We start from the raw sequence: 18,957 nt of genomic DNA, 5'->3' as shown, positions 1-18,957 counted from the left end.
AATTAATGACAACCTTGCCGCCGCTCATTAATAATTGCTTCATTACTGTATACGACTGCAGCCTCTTGACAATAACGGAGTTTGCTCGGGTATTTCTAATTATCTGGCATTTCAGCTTCCTAATGGAGCCCCCCCCCCAATTCCTCTCTGTGGAAGCAGCACAGGTTTGGGCCGAACGACACGGCACAGAAAGGACCCCAAACATCCTGTAGCCCTGGCATTTATTAATCATTCCAGGACAGAGGGGGGGAAAACAGGTCATGGACTGCAGGGGACCAGTGGACCTCCAACTGTGTAGTCTTCTACACATCAACTTAGAAGGAGGGAAGGGAGATGAATTCAATTCACATTTGAAGGGGCACCCACCTCATTCACATTCTCCAAAGCAATGTTGCCGAACTGAAACACAGAAATCCTTTTGCGCTTCTCTGAATTTTGCAATGTAGTTCTGCAGCCAAGTAATGTGTACAATAATACATACACAAGAGTGAAGCCTATGCACTGAGATGCACTGAAATTTGTGGAGGGGATGTAGCTCAGAAGTAGAGCACCTGCTTTGCATGCAGAAGGTCCCAAGTTCAATCCCCGGCATCACCAGGGCCTGGAGAGCTGCTGCCAGTCAGAATAGACAATACTGAGCTAGCTGCACCAATGGACTGGTTTGGGTATAGGTCAGTATACACATAATAATAATTAATAATAATAATAATAATAATAATAATAATAATGATGATGATGATGATGATGATGTAGTGTCCAATGTTCACTAAAAGCCTGATGAATTTTCATGAGCACTTTTTTTTTAATGCAACAAACCAATGTGGAAATGTGGAGAGCTGTACAGGTTGCGACTGTTTAAGGCATGACTATTTGTTGCACAACTGTACACACACGTTTCACACTGACCCTGGAACTGGTTGGAAGAGGGTGGGCAGGCCTACACATTCTCCTGCAATGCATGGGGGGATGCGCAGGAATGCAACCCCTGTGCAAAACAGCTGTTGTCTGTATTTATGATTGGAAAAAGCACCTGAACCATCTTCAAAGGCAGCCCCATGTTTAACACAAGGCAATAATCCAGCCAGGTGCTAACCAGAGCACTGGATCACCGTGCCCAGGTTAATTCAAGAATTCAAGACCTTTTTGTGGAAAATTGTATTTAATTTGGGCTCACCAACTCCTAAAAAATCCACAGCTTTTTACACTATGCAGCCAAGCACTACACTGGCCCTCTGTTCAGAACACCAGCATGAATGATACACTGACTGTGAGCTGAACAGCTTGTGTGACTCTAGGCCTCATTTTCCTGGGATTCCCCATCCCCAACTCCCGAGAGGAGTTTTCAGACATTACAATGCTGACACCTCAATGGACAAACGTCTGCAAAGGGCATTTGCTGAGAATCTGCTGAGCATTGCAATCAAATTTGCCGAATCTCTCTAGGAAGTGGGAAAGACTGAGAGGTGGGGAGAAAGGAAGGAAAAAAGCAAAAACTGCCTGCAAAAGGATGGTTGGTTCCTCATCCCATTTGGGGTGACCAGCTCAGCTATTGTGACGCAGAGCGCCCCTCACCTACTCAAGAGGTTTGGCAGGTGCTTTTGCAAGGTAGCAGGGAAGGCTTTTGCTGTGCTACGTTGAAATTCCAGCTGCCCTCCTGTCTCGGGGTGGGGTGTGTAGAGAGAGATGAGGAGTGTGTGTGTGTAGCTAGAATTACAACCTACTCAGGTAATTAGCAAAATTCGGAGCAGACAGATTTCCGCTTGCACCGCTGGAACTTGTCACAGGGGACCTGCTAATTAAGCTGGCTTTGGAACTGGTTGCAACCGCTGCCACAGCAGAACAGAAAAACCATATGCAGCTCCTTGGGGGTGAAGGCCTTGCTACCTTGTCTTGTCTGAAAGGTGCCATTCTGGTGGTCACAGACCCCAAGTGAACTGCTACCTCTCGTTACCAGAACAGCAGCCATGGGCAGCCCCCTCCCCGATGCTCGCAACAGAAAGGTGCTTTCTGTGTCCAGAAGACCACCTGTGTTTATTGTTCCCTGACAATCACCCCCTGGGGAAAGGTGTCCATAGCACTGTATTCTTTTTCCCATGTTCACCGTGTGTACAAGGGCCGCTGCCCAGACCTGCATTAAAACAGATCCTCAGATTAGAAAATGAGAGTTAATTCCCCCTTAGGGATGGGGGGAGGCTTCTGATTCAGCTGGCGTTTAAAGACAGACCTACCTAATTCACACATTCTGAAACAATTTGCAAACTGAAGCACAGTTCTCCAGCCAAGTAATGTGTACGGAAATGCACATACTTGGGCAAAGTGTGCAGATAAAGGCATGTGTTAGTGAAAATAATACAGAACACTACATTGTATTAGGGATAAATTGTTTTGCAAGAATATATATCTTAGCCAGGATTACATTCAAAAATGTGTAAATGAGGATAAATTTGCAGTGAGACGCATATTCATGAGGAATATGAATGAGACTGATGTGGAAATGTGCAGGAGTTAAAGATTGGAAAAACAAGAAACTGCCTGTCCCTAATTCTCCAAGATTAGGAGATTCTCAGCAGGGAATACTCTTCTCTCAGACGTTCACAATCTGAATATAATCTTTAAGAAGTGAGTAGCTCAAATGCTGTTTGGGACTGCAACCCCCAACATCTGTGGCCAGCGGTCATGCTGGATGCGGCTGATGAGAGTTTGAGTCCAATAACATATTGAGGGCACCATGTTGGCGATTCCTGCTTTAAGTGGCTGCTCATTTCTTTTTCTGTGGTCCTCAGCTTCCCCCTTCTGTGTCCACCCTCTTGGGCAAAGCAATGGCATCTAATAGCTGACAACGTCCATTGTGGCTCAGGCCATGCTGAAGAAGTATCCGCAAGGCAAGCCCGGCTTGAACCCTTCAGTCTGCCCCAGGGACAAACCCTATTTTGTAGGAGGTGTTAGGTGTGGTGCACCAGGAAAGGCTTTGCTCCCCACAACAAAAAGTCCTGAAATGATTTACAAGAAGCATAAAATACAGGAAGAAAAATACACAAATGCATTAAAAACACAGCCAGAATATAATATCCAATTGTTTGTGCTGCGCAAAAAGTCTGATGCTCTAATGATGACAATGTGGGAGCCAGCTGGGCCTTACTGAGGAGAGAAGAGGTGCTGCAGAATAGTCCTCTCATTGCCAGACTAAGGACCACCCTCAGAGGTGTGCAGGGCGCTGGACTAGATAACCCTTGGGGTCCCTTCCAACTCTACAGTTCTATGATTTGATTAAACTATGTATGGAAGAACCAGACTGAAATACCCCTGAACAAACGGGAAAATAATACCTGGGATATAGCAATGTCTGAGCATCTCACCAGAGACAGGAGAGCAATTAAAGGCATAGCGAATAGAGACACCTTCCAAGGAACAGGGACCCCTTTCTTTAACTATGTTAATGACCAGAATCAAGTCCTTATTATACCACCTGCTCCATCTTCACAGTGGAGAGGTTAAGTAATAGGTTTGAACTCTGAATGTGTGAATTTATGTCTGAAGTCAATGGGCAGAACAAACACTATTAGATGTTCTGCTGGATGTTCAATGATTATTGTTATTGTATTTGTTTTAAAAACCCACTATGTATGGCATACAGAAAACAGATAGAGAGACCTTTCTTCCCACCCTCTGCCATGATACTGTTGGGGAAATCTTCTTCTTCTTCTTTGGCGATCACTTGTAGCCGTATAAGATTGTCTTCCATAAACATGGTTTTAACAATGAGTCCGTAAGTGACTGTGGAGGCCAATTCTGGATCCACACTTCCTTCCACAGTGGGGACATTGGTTTCCGGGCGGGAGTTGATCACGGTGTGGATTTGCCAAGTGTGCCTTCCTCTTAGCACATTTCTCCCTTGCGTCTTGAGTTCGAGTGTCTTCAAAGCCCATGACACCTTTGGTAAAGGCTGGTCTCCAAATGGAGCGCTCGCAGGCCAGTGTTTCCCAGTTGTTGGTGTTTATATAACTTTTTTTCAGATTTGCCTTGAGACTGTCTTTAAACTCTTTTGTTGACCACCAGCATTACGCTTTCCATTTTAAAGTTTGGAATAGAGTAGTTGCTTTGGGGTTCCAGCTGCCTGGAACAGCCCACTGAAGGCAGACACCAATTGTCAGCAAAACAGGACATTTATTTAGGCATTGCAAGACTGGTGAGACACAGCCTAAACCAGCAAATAGTTGGGGGGCAGCACACTAAATATGAAAAAGAGCATAAGCATTCCTATGCAAAGGGAAGCAAAGGGCAGTTGTGTCCATATTTGGCAATACTTCCTTCTACTAGCTTCCATTGGGGTAAGACATACCAGCTTCTTATATTTCCCTCCTCCCTTTGTCCTTAACAGTTATAGCAGCTGGTCCTGCTCACATGTCCTTCTGTCCTTATCTCAAGGTTCTCTTGCAAACAAAACCTTCACATTTCAACCTTCACTTCCTCAGCCCTTCTCATACACATTTCAATTTTATTTAATTCGTTAATTCCTTTATAATTTTATTCTTCTTCCACAGTGTCAACAAAACTATCAGGACAAGTAAAAGGAAAGGTTTGTTCATATCTGCATGAACTACTATATATTTTGGAAAGCTTCGTTCACTATGCATTCGGACGCCTCTTAAGATATCATAACCCAATTCAGCATAACGGTTCCTGAGATCTAAGAGTAATATTTCATCTATGTTTGGCTACAGGGTTTTTTGAATCAAGATGGCAGACTGAACCTTAGAAAGCTGCAGTGATTTTAACCACTGACTAAAAAACAGCACTGAGTTTTTCTTCTTACTTAGAATTCCCAACCAATGCCAGATATGAGGCTCCTACTTCACTTATACTTCTGCTGCCCCAATATGTGGTCAAATAGCTTAAAGGGGGAATTAGATTAATCTAGGGTTGCCATAGGTCCTGATTTTCCCAGACATTTTCCCGATTTCTGCCCAGACACTGCGGCTGACTGCAGCATTCTGGATATGTTTGGGGAAATCTGGTTTGCTGAGCTGATGGGTTATGAAACATGATAGCTAAAGAGAACCTCCATGTGCAAAGGCAACCTACCTCTGAGTTCTATATGCTGAGGACGAACAATTGAAGAAAGGCTGCTGTGCTCATGTCCTGCTTCTCACCTTCCCAGAAGTATCTGGTTGGCCACCATGGAAAAGAGAATGTTAGACTGAGTCTCTCTTGGATCTGATCAAGTGCAGCTCTGTTTAAGACCTCATGAAAAAGGAGTTAGGCACGCCCATGGAGTGAACTTACCAACAGCTGTTAGCCATGATAGTTAATGGAGTTTCTAGGTTCAGGTCAGGACCCAGGGTATCTCAGAATGCCAGTTGCTGAGGAATAACAGTAGGAAAGAGCTATTGCCTTCTCAGCCTTACCTGTGGGCTTTCTATAGTCATTTGGAGAAGGAGGTGCTGGACTTGATAGGGCTTTTGTCCTGATCCTAAAGGGCTCTAACTTTGGTTAGACATACATCTATTTTGACAAAATGGCAAGAGACCAGTGCAATTCAGTACTGGCAGCTAAATAAAGCAACAATGGGCAAGTCAGGGGTGGAATAATCCTTAATTCCTTGCCAAGCTGCTAGGAGAAACGCTGGCAGTAGCCAGAGGTGGAATCAGCCACACCTTCCCCAGATGTGATCACTCATGCTGGTTGTTCCTAAACACCTTTCTGGAGGAGACATTAACTTTGTTGGGGTGATGCTCTTGGGCCCCTCTCCCCTCGGCACACCTGAGAGAGGCCCTCCTCATTTGCTGTTAAAAAAAATCTATTGTGACTTGTCAGAAAAAGTGAATAAACGAGGGCATTATTTTTTCATTCTGGAGCTGAGCGTCTGTTTGCCTAATCAAGAGAGAGAGCCAGGAGAGTCAACCACGGTTGACGCACACATTTTATTTAACTTTTCCTCTGTCAAAAGGAGTTTAAATGTGTAATGAACAGGCCACGGCGATTTGAAATATAATCCCATTACTCTGATGAGATTACCAAGGCTGGGAGAGTTCACAAATCATGCTTAGGGCTTTTTATAGCCAACATCACCCTGTTGAGATTTTTACATTTAAAGCAAGAGGTGTGCAGCAAGAATAAAACGTGACAAGGAGACCTGCTTTAACCATTCACTTGCCCGATCTGCAGGCAACTGACTCTGCCCATCTCCAAAGGAGGAGCCAGTCTGGGAAGAGCAGTCTCTGTGCTAATTCTAAAGGGTGGCCTATATATGCATCAGACTGAGGTGGTAGAGCCCTGAGGTAGCTGAAGGGATTATACCACTTTGTCCTTCCAGCTGGGGCTTTTTTGGATTCCCCCCCAGACACTGCTCACATCTTCAGATCTGTCTGTGGCTATATGGTCTAGGAAGTTGGAAAAGAAAGCAATCATTCTGTTCCTCTTTTAATGCTAGATTGAAGTCTAGCCGTCACCTTTCAACTCTTGACATTGTAGTGCATTTGGGTGAGAGGCAAGTCTCCTGCTTGAAATCTTTATCTTCCCCTGGCACGTGATGACATGTGGGTGTGCCATACATTTTTGGATGCTGCCTCAGTCCACAGCGACCATTGGCAAGTCCCAGTGTTCCTGGCCCCGAATGCATTGTTGAACTGAACGTGCTCCAGTGGAGATTCCCAGAATCTTCTGCAGTGAGCCAAGGAGGAGGGGCAAAGGTTCCATAGCAGAGGCATTTAAGGATTCTTAGCAAACAAAGCCGATGTATATGTGTGTATGGGGGTGCAGAAGGGATCTCTAATGGCAGGAAGTTTTGAGCGCCACTGCTTTATAGCCTCCCTCCAAAGAGTCCCTCCTCCTCCTCTTTTGGTGCATCGTAAAAACCTTTTGCCTGGCTCCCAGTTGCAGCAGAGGCCATGAAGAAGGCCATTTGGCACTCGAGCTGATGATTTAAGCAGCATTAATTTCAGCCGAAGCTCTCTCCTGAAATGTAGCAACAACTCTGGGAGGCAGATTCCTCTGGAAATTCATGGTTCCATTACAGACATGTCTCTGTGAATAACTGCCCCCATTAATCTTGGCTGGGCTGCACCCAAGCATTGCCTTAATGAGGTTCCTTCCTTCTGGTTTCTCCCAGAGGGTGGGCTCAAGAGCCTGGGCATCTCACTCCTTGGGCAGAAAGTGCTCTGAACTCTCTCCAGGCCTCCCAAGAAGGTGCATGGCAGGGAAAGGAGTTCCTGCCACACAATATACCAGGAAGTGGGTGGCCCAAAGGCCAAATCCAGTTCACAACCAAGAAACAGCCTGCCTTGTAATTTGGTGCCTCTGGAAAGAAAGAAATGGCTTCCCGGGGATTAGATGGGTTCCCACTGCAGTGGAGCTACAACCTCTATAGGGCTGTCCTGGGTTATGCCATGACAGCTCAGTTGGTTGTCTACCAGCCTTTAAAGCAGCAGGTTAGTTAAAGGTAGTCAAAAATCCCATGAGAAGTCACCACAGTGCCAACTTATTCACCATGAAGCAGAACTTTGGTGCCTGCACATGCAGCTTGGAATTCTCCCTCTAAACCTGAACTGCCAGTCTGCTGAGCATACCATAAATAAATGGGAAAGTCTCAGAAGCCAGAAGGGGGATGAGTTGGATTTCTAGCAATCGGGAAATGGGATTGCAGTGTTATACTTGCCATTCCTAGCAGAGCTGGTTAGGTTGGGAGATCCACAAATGAAATCATACCTTATTACTTGGCTTGAGCCATGAACTTAGTAGGTCACAAATAGCCTCTCAGCCTCAGCTCCTTCATTGCAATGTTTTCATGTTAATAAACCAGAACTACCTTATAAGGCTGTTGCATGGAGGATCAGTGAAAACTTGTAGGAGGACAGGCGTGGAATGAGGTGGTAGAATGGGCCAAACCACTTCAGATTGTAGGTGGAGAGATTTCTCTTTTTAATACTTTCCCCCACCCCACAAAACTCCCTGCAAAATGGCATTTGGGCACCTGCAACAAACAGGTTCTATCACCACCTTTTGCTAACTGAGCTAGCTTTCTATCTGCAGGGATATATATATATATATATATATATATATATATATATATATATGCGCGCGCGCTGAGCATTGAAAATGACCTTTCTGGGCATTTTGAGTGGTTGTCTACTTCAGCACTCTCATCAGCTCATTCTGTTGCAGGTAAGATCCAGAAAGGACAACAGGCTTCCCCCCTGAGTCTATCCACCTGATAGATGCAGGGGTGCAGTGGAAGTGATCTGAAGTGCTACAAAAAAGCTCTCCCTATCTCTTGAAGGACAAAGAGACTAATCCAGTGCATAGTTTAACTATGGAACTCGCTCCCACAGGAGGCAGTGATGGCCAACAACCTAGATGACTTTTTTTAAAAGTTACACAAATTAAGAGAGGAGTGGGCTTGTAATGCCTATTAGCTGTGATGGCTGTGTTCTGCCTCTACGTCCCAAGGCAGCAATGCATCTGAAAAGAAGCTGCTGTAAACCACAGAAGAGGAGACAGGAGTTGTCTAATCCTGCTTGCTGCCTCCCCACTGGAACATCTGGTTGGCCACTGTGAGAATGTGATGCTGGACTAGATGGGCCACTCTTCTAGTCCAGCAAACTCTTCTTATGTTCTTACATTCTTCTCTGAATCTGGCCCATCAGAGATATGTGCTTTATCCTACACCCCTCCCTCCCTGCTGACCACATCCCTGGCCCTGCTCTAAGGACGAATTGACCAACCTATTTTGGCTCTCTCCATTTTTCATTTTTCCAATCTTAAATTCAGTTAGTTCTCCACATTTCTGCAAGCGATTTGCAATTTTCTTACTAAAATCTGGACGGACATTCATCCACATTTTAGTGCAAATTTCTGCCAATAATTTCTGTATGCAGCTTTGTCTAATATACACATTTTTTGGAAGTAGTTTCACTTAATACAATGCATTTCTGTATGCTATTTTCCCCTATTTTTAACGCACACCTTCCTCTCATACATGCATTTCTGTACACTGGTTGGTTGGAGAGCTGCATATGATTTTCAAAGGATAGTAGTGTTTTAGGTTCATGTATTAGTTTGAGAAAATGCCAATTAGGCAGGCTTTTACAAAATAAATAAAAATGCATGCAACAACTGAATTTCTCCTCTGTTGTCACGAAAAGTCCAGAGCAATGGATGATTTGAGACATGTATGTGTGTATGTTTCAGAGTAAAGAAAAACAGTACATGGTTCATAGCAAAAGACAATGAATTTGGGATAACAAGACCAGCCGACTTTCCCATCTTTGACCACACCACTGAAAGAACCAATCACTAAAATTAAGACATTGAAAAAGAGTACAATTTGTTTATTAGTAACAAAAATGGATACATTTGTCCTGTTTGTTGGTTTTTAGGAAATTTGATCATGTCAGCAGCGATACGTTTGTCTTTGTGGGTTTGTCTGTGAGCTGTGCGCTCCTGTGTGTGTGTGTAGGCTACAAACAAGGGCCATTCGGTTTTCACCTTTGGACTTTATTTTTTTGCGATCCTATGGCACTTTCCTTGCAATTGTACCTTGGAGATTTCTACAAAAACAAACAGACAAACAGACAAACAAACAAACAAACAAACAAACAGGAAGTCAAGCCTATAGAGGCCTCTATTGGCCCCAGCGGGAGACATTGAAAGCCCAACTATGTCCTCTTTGGGGCTGATATGGCTCTTTTTTCTTTTCCTATGAAAGGGCAAAGCCCATTGCCAAAAGCGGCTGTGTAAAATATGTCATGTCGACCTGTAAAATAATACCTGTAAAATAATTCCTATGCTGGCTGGCCACTAGCCACCAGAATTCATGAGTCCCTCTTGTCCCAGAGGGAGCGTTTCCAACTTATTCCCAAGCAGGGCAGCTGGACTCCAGACAAGTCTAGACTTCACTGCTGCCCTGATTTCTTTTCCTTTTGGAAGCTGAAGCTGGTCCTTCGACTCAGTTTTCTTTGCTTTTGAGCCAAGTAATCTGCTCGTGTTGTACTGGCACGGGATTCCAGGATATAGTTCACCTATTGGAAAAAAAACACAGAGGAAGAGCTGTTTCACTTTTAAGGCAGCAGCATGAGAAAGTCCTGCTCCTGAGCAGGCTTACTTGGAAAACAAGCCCCATTGATTTCAAACAGGGCTTGGTTCACAGTAGGCAGGATTATCCTAGAAGGGATTTTTTAAAAAAAAATTAATCTCGGCCTCCCATGGTTTTTTGCATGCTTGTGGCTTGCTATAAGAAAATGCCAACCCTGACTGAGAGCTGTTTCAAGTAGCAGAGTCTTAACACACATTTCAGCTCTTAAAAAACATCACCCACTTACCCCTGGGAAGGTATCCATCCTTCCAAGAATTGACTTTTGACATTTGCTCATCCCACAAAAAAACAGAAGCCGAGTATTGGCTGGGGCTAGTAAGAGTTGTAGTCAAATACAGCTGGAGGGCAGCAGGCTGTTGAAGGCTGTTCGGTGCCCTTCTCCCACCACCCCATCTCAATCCAAAACCAGCAGCCTAGCTGATTATAGCATTCTGTCCCCTACAGGGCCATCTTAGAGAGACAATTCTTGTTTACAGGCTTCTTTCCCTAATGTTAACATCCTTAGGGGAAAGGGCACAGAGCTCAGTGGTAGAGCATTTGCTTTGCATGCGAAAGTCCCAGGTTCAATTCCTGGAATCCACAGGTAGAGAGTGCCCAAAATCCCAGAGAACCCCTGCCAGTCAGTGTAGACAAGAGTGAGCTAGATGGACCAAGGGCCTGACTTGGTATAAGGCAGCTACCTATGTATCTATCCAGAAAACTGGCACTGATCACTCTTTGACTGATAAACACTGTTACTCAGGTTTGCATCCAGTGTAAGTCCTAATCAGAATACTCACTGAAATTGGCTGGCATAGCTAATTTAGGTGCATTTATTTCAATGGGTCCCCTCTGAGTAGAACTGACTTGGACACATTTCTCAGCAAGGTGCTGCTGTACTGAGCATGAGCCATTAAATAGTCTGCAATAAAGGCCACTTTATTCTACCAGGCCACTTCTTTCCTTACGAAGTTTGTGGTCTTGGTTGTTTTTTATGTGCCTAGGATGTTTTGGCACATGTTACTTGATGGAGGCATTTTTAAATGATATTTAGCAAGCCAGCTCTTCCTTAAAATTTATTATCTCCCAGTGCTTGGGCGATAATCACATAGATAATTTTAATGGAAGGTTAATGCAAAAATCAAAAGATAAAAACGCCCTTTGCTCCGCCATTAGCTGGTTAATATGCTGTGGCATGAAATCTCACCCAATTTTATGCACCGCAGGGTGTTTCTCTTCTGTTGCAGATGAAGCTGTGGGGGCTAGGGGTGGATTGGAAGAATATATCTAAATAGCTATATATCTATATGCCCATGTATATGTATGTATGGAGGTTTCGTGGTAAGTAGAGTCTCAGGTCTTTTATTTCTTGATCATGCAAAGGATCTAATTGGAGAAGTACGAGCCAAGCTCCATCCCTTCCTCTACAGAAATAAATGGATTAATCAGCGAATTCATGAACCAACCAACCCCAAACAAAATCATCACCACGACCCAGGTTGCACTTTGTGTATGTTGCATGTGACTTAGCTCACTTGGATGAGTTGCCTGCCAACCAGAAAGTAATTTCATTTGATTTTAATTTAGTATATTTCACATTTTATTTCACCATTTTGCCATGAAGCATGGTGCAGTATGTACAGTGGTACCTCGGGTTAAGTACTTAATTTGTTCCGGAGGTCCGTTCTTAACCTGAAACTGTTCTTAACCTGAAGCACCACTTTAGCTAATGGGGCCTCCTGCTGCCGCCGCACCGCCAGAGCACAATTTCTGTTCTCATCCTGAAACAAAGTTCTTAACCTGAAGCACTATTTCTGGGTTAGCGGAGTCTGTAACCTGAAGCGTATGTAACCTGAAGCATATGTAACCCGAGGTACCACTGTATGGCTCTTCTTCCTCTCCTTATAGCAACGCTGTGAGGTGACCAAGACGAGAGAAAGCCCAATTGGCCCAAGGTGACTCAGCTAGCTTCATGGCTGAGTGAGGATTTGAACCTGTGTCTCCTGGGTCCCAGTTTGACACTCTTACAATTATACCATTAAACTCAATGCTATCTCTGTGCCCCAACCATCTTACTGACAAAGTTCATTTCCCCCCTCTGGATTAGAAAAGGGGAGGGGGGGAGAGAAAGTGATAAACCATTAGGTATAAAGTTGAATCGTTCTCAGAAGAATCTGCTCTGCTGTGTTGCTGTGTAAGTCAATCCCTTGGGTGTGCACTGGAAGGAGACAAGCTCAGAGCAGTGACTCAGACAGAGAGACAACCGGCAGCTTCTACCTAGGGCAGTCAGTTCTACTGTGCCTTGGCAATGGGAATGTATGAACAACTTAATCATGCCTGACTCCATAGAGAAATGGCCAAATTACCCATACCTCCCAAGGAAGGATGACTGGAAGTAGGCAAGGCTCAATAAGTCCTTGGGGGAAGGAGTATAGCTCAGTGGCAGAACATCTGCTTTGCATGCAGAAGGTCCTAGGTTCAAGCATCTCCAAGGAAGACCAGGAGATCCCTGTCTGAAGCCCCGGAGAGCTGCTGTCAGTTAGGGTAGACAGTTCTAAGCTGCATAGGAAATGGCCTGACTCTTAGGTAGGGCAACTTCCTGTGCTCCTAATTACTTCCTAATTAGTGTGCTTCTGTTAGATTACTGCAACATGTTATACATGGGGCTGCCTCCGAAGATGGTTTGGAAATTTCAGATGCTGAAGAATTCAATGGCCAGTTGTTCACTGGAGCGAGTCGGCTTGAGCATATATCACATTGACCCTGGCCCGTCTGCACTGGATGCCAATTTAGTTTCTGGTCCCAATTCAAAGTCCTGGTTTTGACCAATAAAGCCTTAAATAGCTCATGGTCACAATACCTCAAGGACTGCCTCTCCCCATATGAACTGATACAGATCCTTTGATCACCTGAGGCCCTTCTTCATGTGCTTCTTCTGCAAGAGGCCTGGAGGGTGGCAACACAAGAACAGGCCTTTTCTGCAGTGGCTCCCTGTTTGTGGAATGCTCTCCCCAGGGAACCTCACCAGGCACCTTCATTACATATATTCAGGTGCTAGGTAAAAACATTTCTCTTTTCCCAGGCCTTTGGCTAATTAAATAATTTATGGCCTTTTGAACTATGTGGGTGGGGCGGGTATTGTTTCTGCTTGTAACTATGTGATGCATTTTTGTGTTTTTATACGGTAAACCTCCCTGTGTTCCTTGGATGACGGGCTGTAGAAAAATTCAATAAACAACAGCAATAACAACAATAAGAAAATAAATTCTGAGGACAGCTGGCAGCCTTGAGGACCAAGATCATTCCTCCACCTTCACACAAAAACTGGGGTTATCAAATCCATGCCCAGTTATGGTTGCATGTAGTTGCCAATGCTATTGTGGGAGTACAAGAAGCAGGGGCCATTGATCTTAACTCCTTTTTTAAAATACGCAAAAACAAGGAAGGACAACAGTAGTTAAAGGGTTTAGTTGGGTCAGGCTAAAGACCCATCTAGCCCAGCAACCTATTCCCACAGTAGTTAACCAGGTGTCCTTATGGGAAACTTGCAAGCAGAACTTGATTGCAGAAGTGCTCTCCCCACTTGCGATTCCTAGCAACTGATATTCAGAATCATACGGTCTCCACCGGTGGAGCAGGAACAGCTAGTAACCATTGATAGCCTTACACCATCCATCATCTCCTACCTCTCTTCCTCCAAACCTACCAATATTTTTAGAGTTCCAAAAAAAAGCAATGCCAAAAACTCTCCTAGGGATGCTGTAAAAATGTGAATGGTGAAGGCAACGACAACGGAGGGGTGCCTGGTGATGGGAGTTTGCACCGAGCCCTTTCTTTTTGCTTGGGTGGTGGGCGAGAACCAAGATTCCTTAGCATACGTCAGTTACTGAACACTGCCATAAGCTTTACATAGGAGGGGGAAAATGTTAAGGACTGGAAATGGCACATAAAGCTTATCACTAGAAAATTTTAAATTGCCATAAAAATAATAGATGGCAGCAAGTTCTGTTTAACCTTCCAACAGCATTAAGTGCCTTCGTTTCAGAAAGTAAATCAGCCGGGGTGTGCAGGCAAGCTGTATTTCCTTAAATTAAAGAAATGAAAGTAAACCGTAGCAATAAAAAAGGGAGAAAGATTTTCCTTCAAAACAAACAAACAAACAAACAAACAAACAAACAAACAGCCTGAATGGAAAAGACAGTGCCAGGGATTGGAGACCTGCGAAAGGGTCTTTGTAAAGGGAGGAATGAAACCCTAACCCCACCCCCACAATCCAGGAGCTAGAATCAGAAAACCGGTACCCAAATGTTTTTCAGATGTCAAGAGCAGACTCATGCTTTTAATGGAACACTCCTGAAATCTTTTGAGTAAGACGAACAGCGGCAATAAAGCCCAGGCACGAGTGCAGTGGGATGCATGCTTAAATATTCCACACTATGCTCAAAGAACACTCCCATTTGTTAAATCCTTCAAAAGGGCCGTCGCTTAGCCAAGGCCACCCATATGCAAGGAGGACGTCTGCTTGGGTCGTGGGTGTTTGGGAGCTTGGCTGAAGCTAAAAGCATGTGATAGCGGAGGAAGAAGTGGAAACTTGTTTCCAATGAAATGGGAGGATCAGGCACCAGGTCCATGCTGAATCCACTTTTGGCTGCTTCCTCCAAGGTCAAGATCATGCCTGACCCTGTGACATAAAGTCTGAATACTCAGCAGAGTGCATCAGATAAATATTGGGCCTTTGCCAACTTGTCAGGTAGCAGGGGCCACCTGTTTCTGGTCCAAGTGTGCCAGCTGCTCACCCCTTCCCCCACATTTTCTTTTGAAAGAACCAGATGTAGTTTAACCAATAGCCTATTCATACCTAATGAAGTTCCCAGGTACTTGCAGTAGCTATCAGTGCCAACAACTACTACAAGCACACTGGACTACTAGGGTGCCCGTTTGCAGCCTTATCCTTACCTTGATTTTGGGGAAAGGAAAAAGCTGCTGACAAACCATTCAGACTCTGACAGCAGCTTGTAGTGTAGGGCAAGAGGGGGCTGGACGATGCTTTCTACAGCTAGATGCTACAGCCTTTCAGAGGCTTTTGCATGCGGGGACAGGCTCTTACAGGAACCAGGTTTCAGTAAAGGAGTTTTGCAAGTTCTTGGCCTCAAAATGATTGGTATTTAAGGTCAGAGAATGAGAGAGAGAGAGAGAGAGAGAGAGAGAGAGAGAGAGAGAGAGAATGCATTCTTCAAATCAAGCTGGCTAAACCCTCTGGGTATATTTATGCTTTCCCTTGTAGCCTGTACCTTGACTTGCTTGTGTGTGCTGGAACTTCAGCAAGCATATTTCCATAGTAGGCCTGCCCTTGGCTTGTGGCACATGATGGCTGAAACTCCCCAGTGCTAGACCAAGAGTACTCCATGACTACACAGCCTGAGTGCAAAACCATGGCCCTTGGCAACAAAGTGAGTCTTTGACCTTCCTATTGCTTTGCTTATGAAGCAAGCACATTTCCAGCTTTTAACCCAGCAAAAGTGAGAGCAATGCTTGGATTCTCAGAAGCAAGAAAAGGAAGGTTGTGTGTAAGTGTGGTACTGAGAACCAGGTGCTTGCCCGTTTGTTTAGGATGCTTCTTGCAAGTATTTATTCACCTGGGTCATAGCAAACTAGAACCTCCCAGAAAATGGACCCTGACCCAACAACTAATTCTTTGGAAGCCACATACCTTCAGCACAATCTCGTTGACAGTAGCAGCATCAGACTCAAAGTAGAGATGTTTGTAGTCGTGATTGCTTAGATATGCGAGTTTAAATATTGCATGGCCTGTTAAAGGAATTAGAGGGAGAAAGAAAAGAGAAAGGATTGACATGACAAAATGCAGTGTTCACAAAAGCCCATTCTGGAATAAATAAAACAGAATAAGTGTTTAACCTATTCCCCATCGCTACCTCCCTTGAATTAAAATTGGGGACACAATGAGAAAGGTGTTTCACTCATCACTGAAATGGAAGAAATTTAAAAGGGCATCATTTTGGCTGGCTTGTGCCCTGAACTGCTCAGAAGAATAAGAACTAGCTACCTTCTGAGGAGACTTCCCACTGTATCTCTGTCTGAATCCTTGTGTTCTTGGGTCGAAGAAGGCAAGTCAAGAAAAGCTGCACAGAGAGGCAGCAGGGAGCCTCCTTTGCAAGGCATAGAATTCTGCTGAGCATGACCAAACGATCCCACTGCACCTTACGTGTTTCTGACACCTGGTGGAGGCTGACTGGAAGGAGGCGAGGCTTGGGACTCAGGCAGTGACTCAGGAACCAGACTCTTCTGTGGGTAATCTTCTTTGGATTGGATTGGGAGGCTTTCGCTATTTAATTCATTTTCTTCTCTCGAGAAAACTGGCCCTTCTCTCCTGAGGCACACTTTGCGTGCTCCCCAGCAGTAGACAGTTTGGGAATGATTGCTCTGAAAACTTTCAGCGAAAGCTCGTGGGCATGACAGGAAGTGGAGAGGGAAGAGCACACAGATGGCGATCTTAGCATACCATCGGCAGAACAGACGGCAGGAGGGAGCCTGACAGCCTTCCCATGTCATTTCAATTTAAGGCGAGGGGTGGCTCACCAGAGAGGCTGAACTCCTATCAAGGAAAGTTCACTCCCTCCCCCTCTTCTCTCCCCCCCCCCCCGTAGCTTCCCCTCCAGAGGGAAAAATGCAAATATCTGCCACATGGCTAGTTGGGTGCCAGCCGGTCCCTGGACTGGATTCCTGCTTAAGCACCCTAGTTAGGGAGAAAAAGGATATTGCAAATTGTTCCCAATGTATAATTGCCATTGCCTGTGGAGGAGAGGTGGGGGACTTAAAAGTAAAATAAAAACAAAAGGTTGCTTTATTAAGGAATGATTGAGGGTGCAACAAAACAAAAGCAGCACCTCAATATATAAGCTCAGCTGCCATCAAAGGCTACTAGCTGTGATGCTTGGAGGTGCTATTGCTTCTGAATATCAGTTGCTGGAAATTGTATGTGGAGCAGGTGCTGCTAAGCTCAGGTCCTGCTTGTGGGTTTAAAAGGATGTATAAAGGTTCAGTAAAGCAACTTGCCGATCAGAAAGTCGGCAGTTCGCATCCCCGCAACAGGGTGAGCTCCCGTTGCTCAGTCCCTGCTCCTGCCAACTTAGCAGTTTGAAAGCACGTCAAAGTGCAAGTAGATAAATAGGTACCACTCCGGCGGGAAGGTAAACGGCGTTTCCGTGTGCTGCTCTGGTTCGCCAGAAGCGGCTTAGTCATGCTGGCCACATGACCCGGAAGCTGTACGTCGGCTCCCTCAGCCAGTAAAGCGAGATGAGCGCCGCAACCCCAGAGTCGTCCGCGACTGGAGCTAATGGTCAGGGGTACCTTTAATATTTAACAAGGAAAAATACGGCTTCTGTAACATATTTACTCCCCCCAACCCCAGATCTCAATCAGTAAAGTGCTCTGAATGCAATGCTGTTTGAAAAGGAAGAGGGAATCATGGAGGGCACCCTATCCCCTCTCCTTCCTCCTTTAGCCATGCCCCTTTGAGGAAATGAAACTTCAACGTGTATTATTACTCTAGCTGCATCACGCCCTGAGAACAGCCTTCCCTGACCAGATGAGCTCCAAGATGGGTGCAGCCAGGACTTATGTTGGGAGGGGGGTAGGCCACTGGGTTTTTTTTGGGGGGGGAGAACCACAGTTAGCTATGTATTTTTGTTGATTGGGGGGGCAGCAGCCTCTCCCTGCTCCCCCGGCTATGCCCAGGCCCTCCAGAGGAGTTGGACTACAAGTCCCATCCGTGTTAGCCATTGAGAAGCAGCTGAATGATTCTTCCTTGATTAAGCACCTCAGGTGGCTAATCTTATGACTTTGCCTTCCCAAAATTGTGGGGGGGGGAGTGGCTTCGGTGATTCTGGCACAAGCAGTGCCCCACCCCCTGCAGCAGCAGCTGGTCTGTCATCGGGGCTAAGATACCCAATCTATGAACCAGGAACCTCTGCTATCAGCTTAGCTCACTTCTTTAGGGGAGTCGCTCTACAGAGCGTCCAGCCTGCCCTCCCCACCCAGGAAACCCAATCACAGTTATACTGTGTTATTTTACATGTTGTTTTATGTTGGTGCTAGTAGGATGCTAAGTTATTAATCTAGGTTTTACTTCAGTTTCTAACACCGTCCACCTCACTCCCTAGTGGACTACAAAAACATTGTAATAAAACTCAGCAATATCTAGTTCAAATATAATACTGCATGAAATAAAGCTGGATGTGTTCTGTGCTAGCTTAAGTTTGGCTATGAACTCCCACCTGCCCCCACCAAAAAAGAAGATCCAAATGAATATGCTGAGGATCAGACTCTAGGGAGTTTCTAGGGAAAGGAAGTTTGCTTTAATATTCTCAGACAGTGTTTCCCAAAGTGGTACACATACCCATGGAGATATACAAAAGGGTTTAAAGGGGTACATGGAGAATGTGTGTGTGTGTGTGATGCATGCAGCTATCTACCTATCTATTCATAAATAAAATTAGGGTTGCCATATTTCAAAAAGTGAAAATCCAGACACAAAAGTTGTTGAGCTTTCTTCTGTAAGGTTGTTGAAGTTTCTGAGCTAATTTTTAAAGGAAATTCGCCAAAGAATCAACACTTCCAACATGGGTTGCCACTTTTACAGGACATTTTTTTACTGATTTCCGGAAATTTTTGGACGCTGTTTTTGACAGATGAATCCTGGACATGTCTGGGAGATGCTGGACGTGTGGATAAAATAGTATTACTAAAGCTACCCCAAACATTAAGGGGTATGCCGGCAGTAATATTAAACTCTCAAAATGTGATTATTTTAAGTTTGGAAACACTGTGCCAGGTAGCTGGTGGACTCCTCAAGCAGTGGCAGATGGGAG

General features: G+C 44.9%; 1 protein-coding gene across 13 annotated transcripts in view; it reads right to left on the bottom strand.

Moving 5' to 3' along the window:
- Positions 1–9,311: 9,311 nt before the first annotated feature.
- Positions 9,312–18,957, bottom strand: part of MAPKAP1 (MAPK associated protein 1) — a 185,212-nt gene continuing 175,566 nt past the window's right edge. For 11 of the 13 annotated variants that reach the window (XM_053374364.1, XM_053374362.1, XM_053374359.1 and 8 more), the window contains 2 exons: positions 15,780–15,877; positions 9,312–10,016 (listed from right to left, as the gene is read on the bottom strand). In XM_053374364.1, coding sequence (XP_053230339.1) covers positions 9,891–10,016; positions 15,780–15,877 — 224 coding nt within the window. In that variant the 3' untranslated portion in view covers positions 9,312–9,890. Of the gene's footprint in view, positions 10,017–15,775; positions 15,878–17,285; positions 17,438–18,957 lie in introns of those variants that run through there. The other 2 variants (XM_053374370.1, XM_053374367.1) reach the window with 2 other exon arrangements.

The sequence above is a fragment of the Podarcis raffonei genome, chromosome Z (assembly GCF_027172205.1).
Source record: "Podarcis raffonei isolate rPodRaf1 chromosome Z, rPodRaf1.pri, whole genome shotgun sequence".
Taxonomy (NCBI): domain Eukaryota; kingdom Metazoa; phylum Chordata; class Lepidosauria; order Squamata; family Lacertidae; genus Podarcis; species Podarcis raffonei.
The sequence above is the reverse complement of the archived record's forward strand: the minus strand, read 5'-3'. Positions and strand labels throughout refer to the sequence as shown.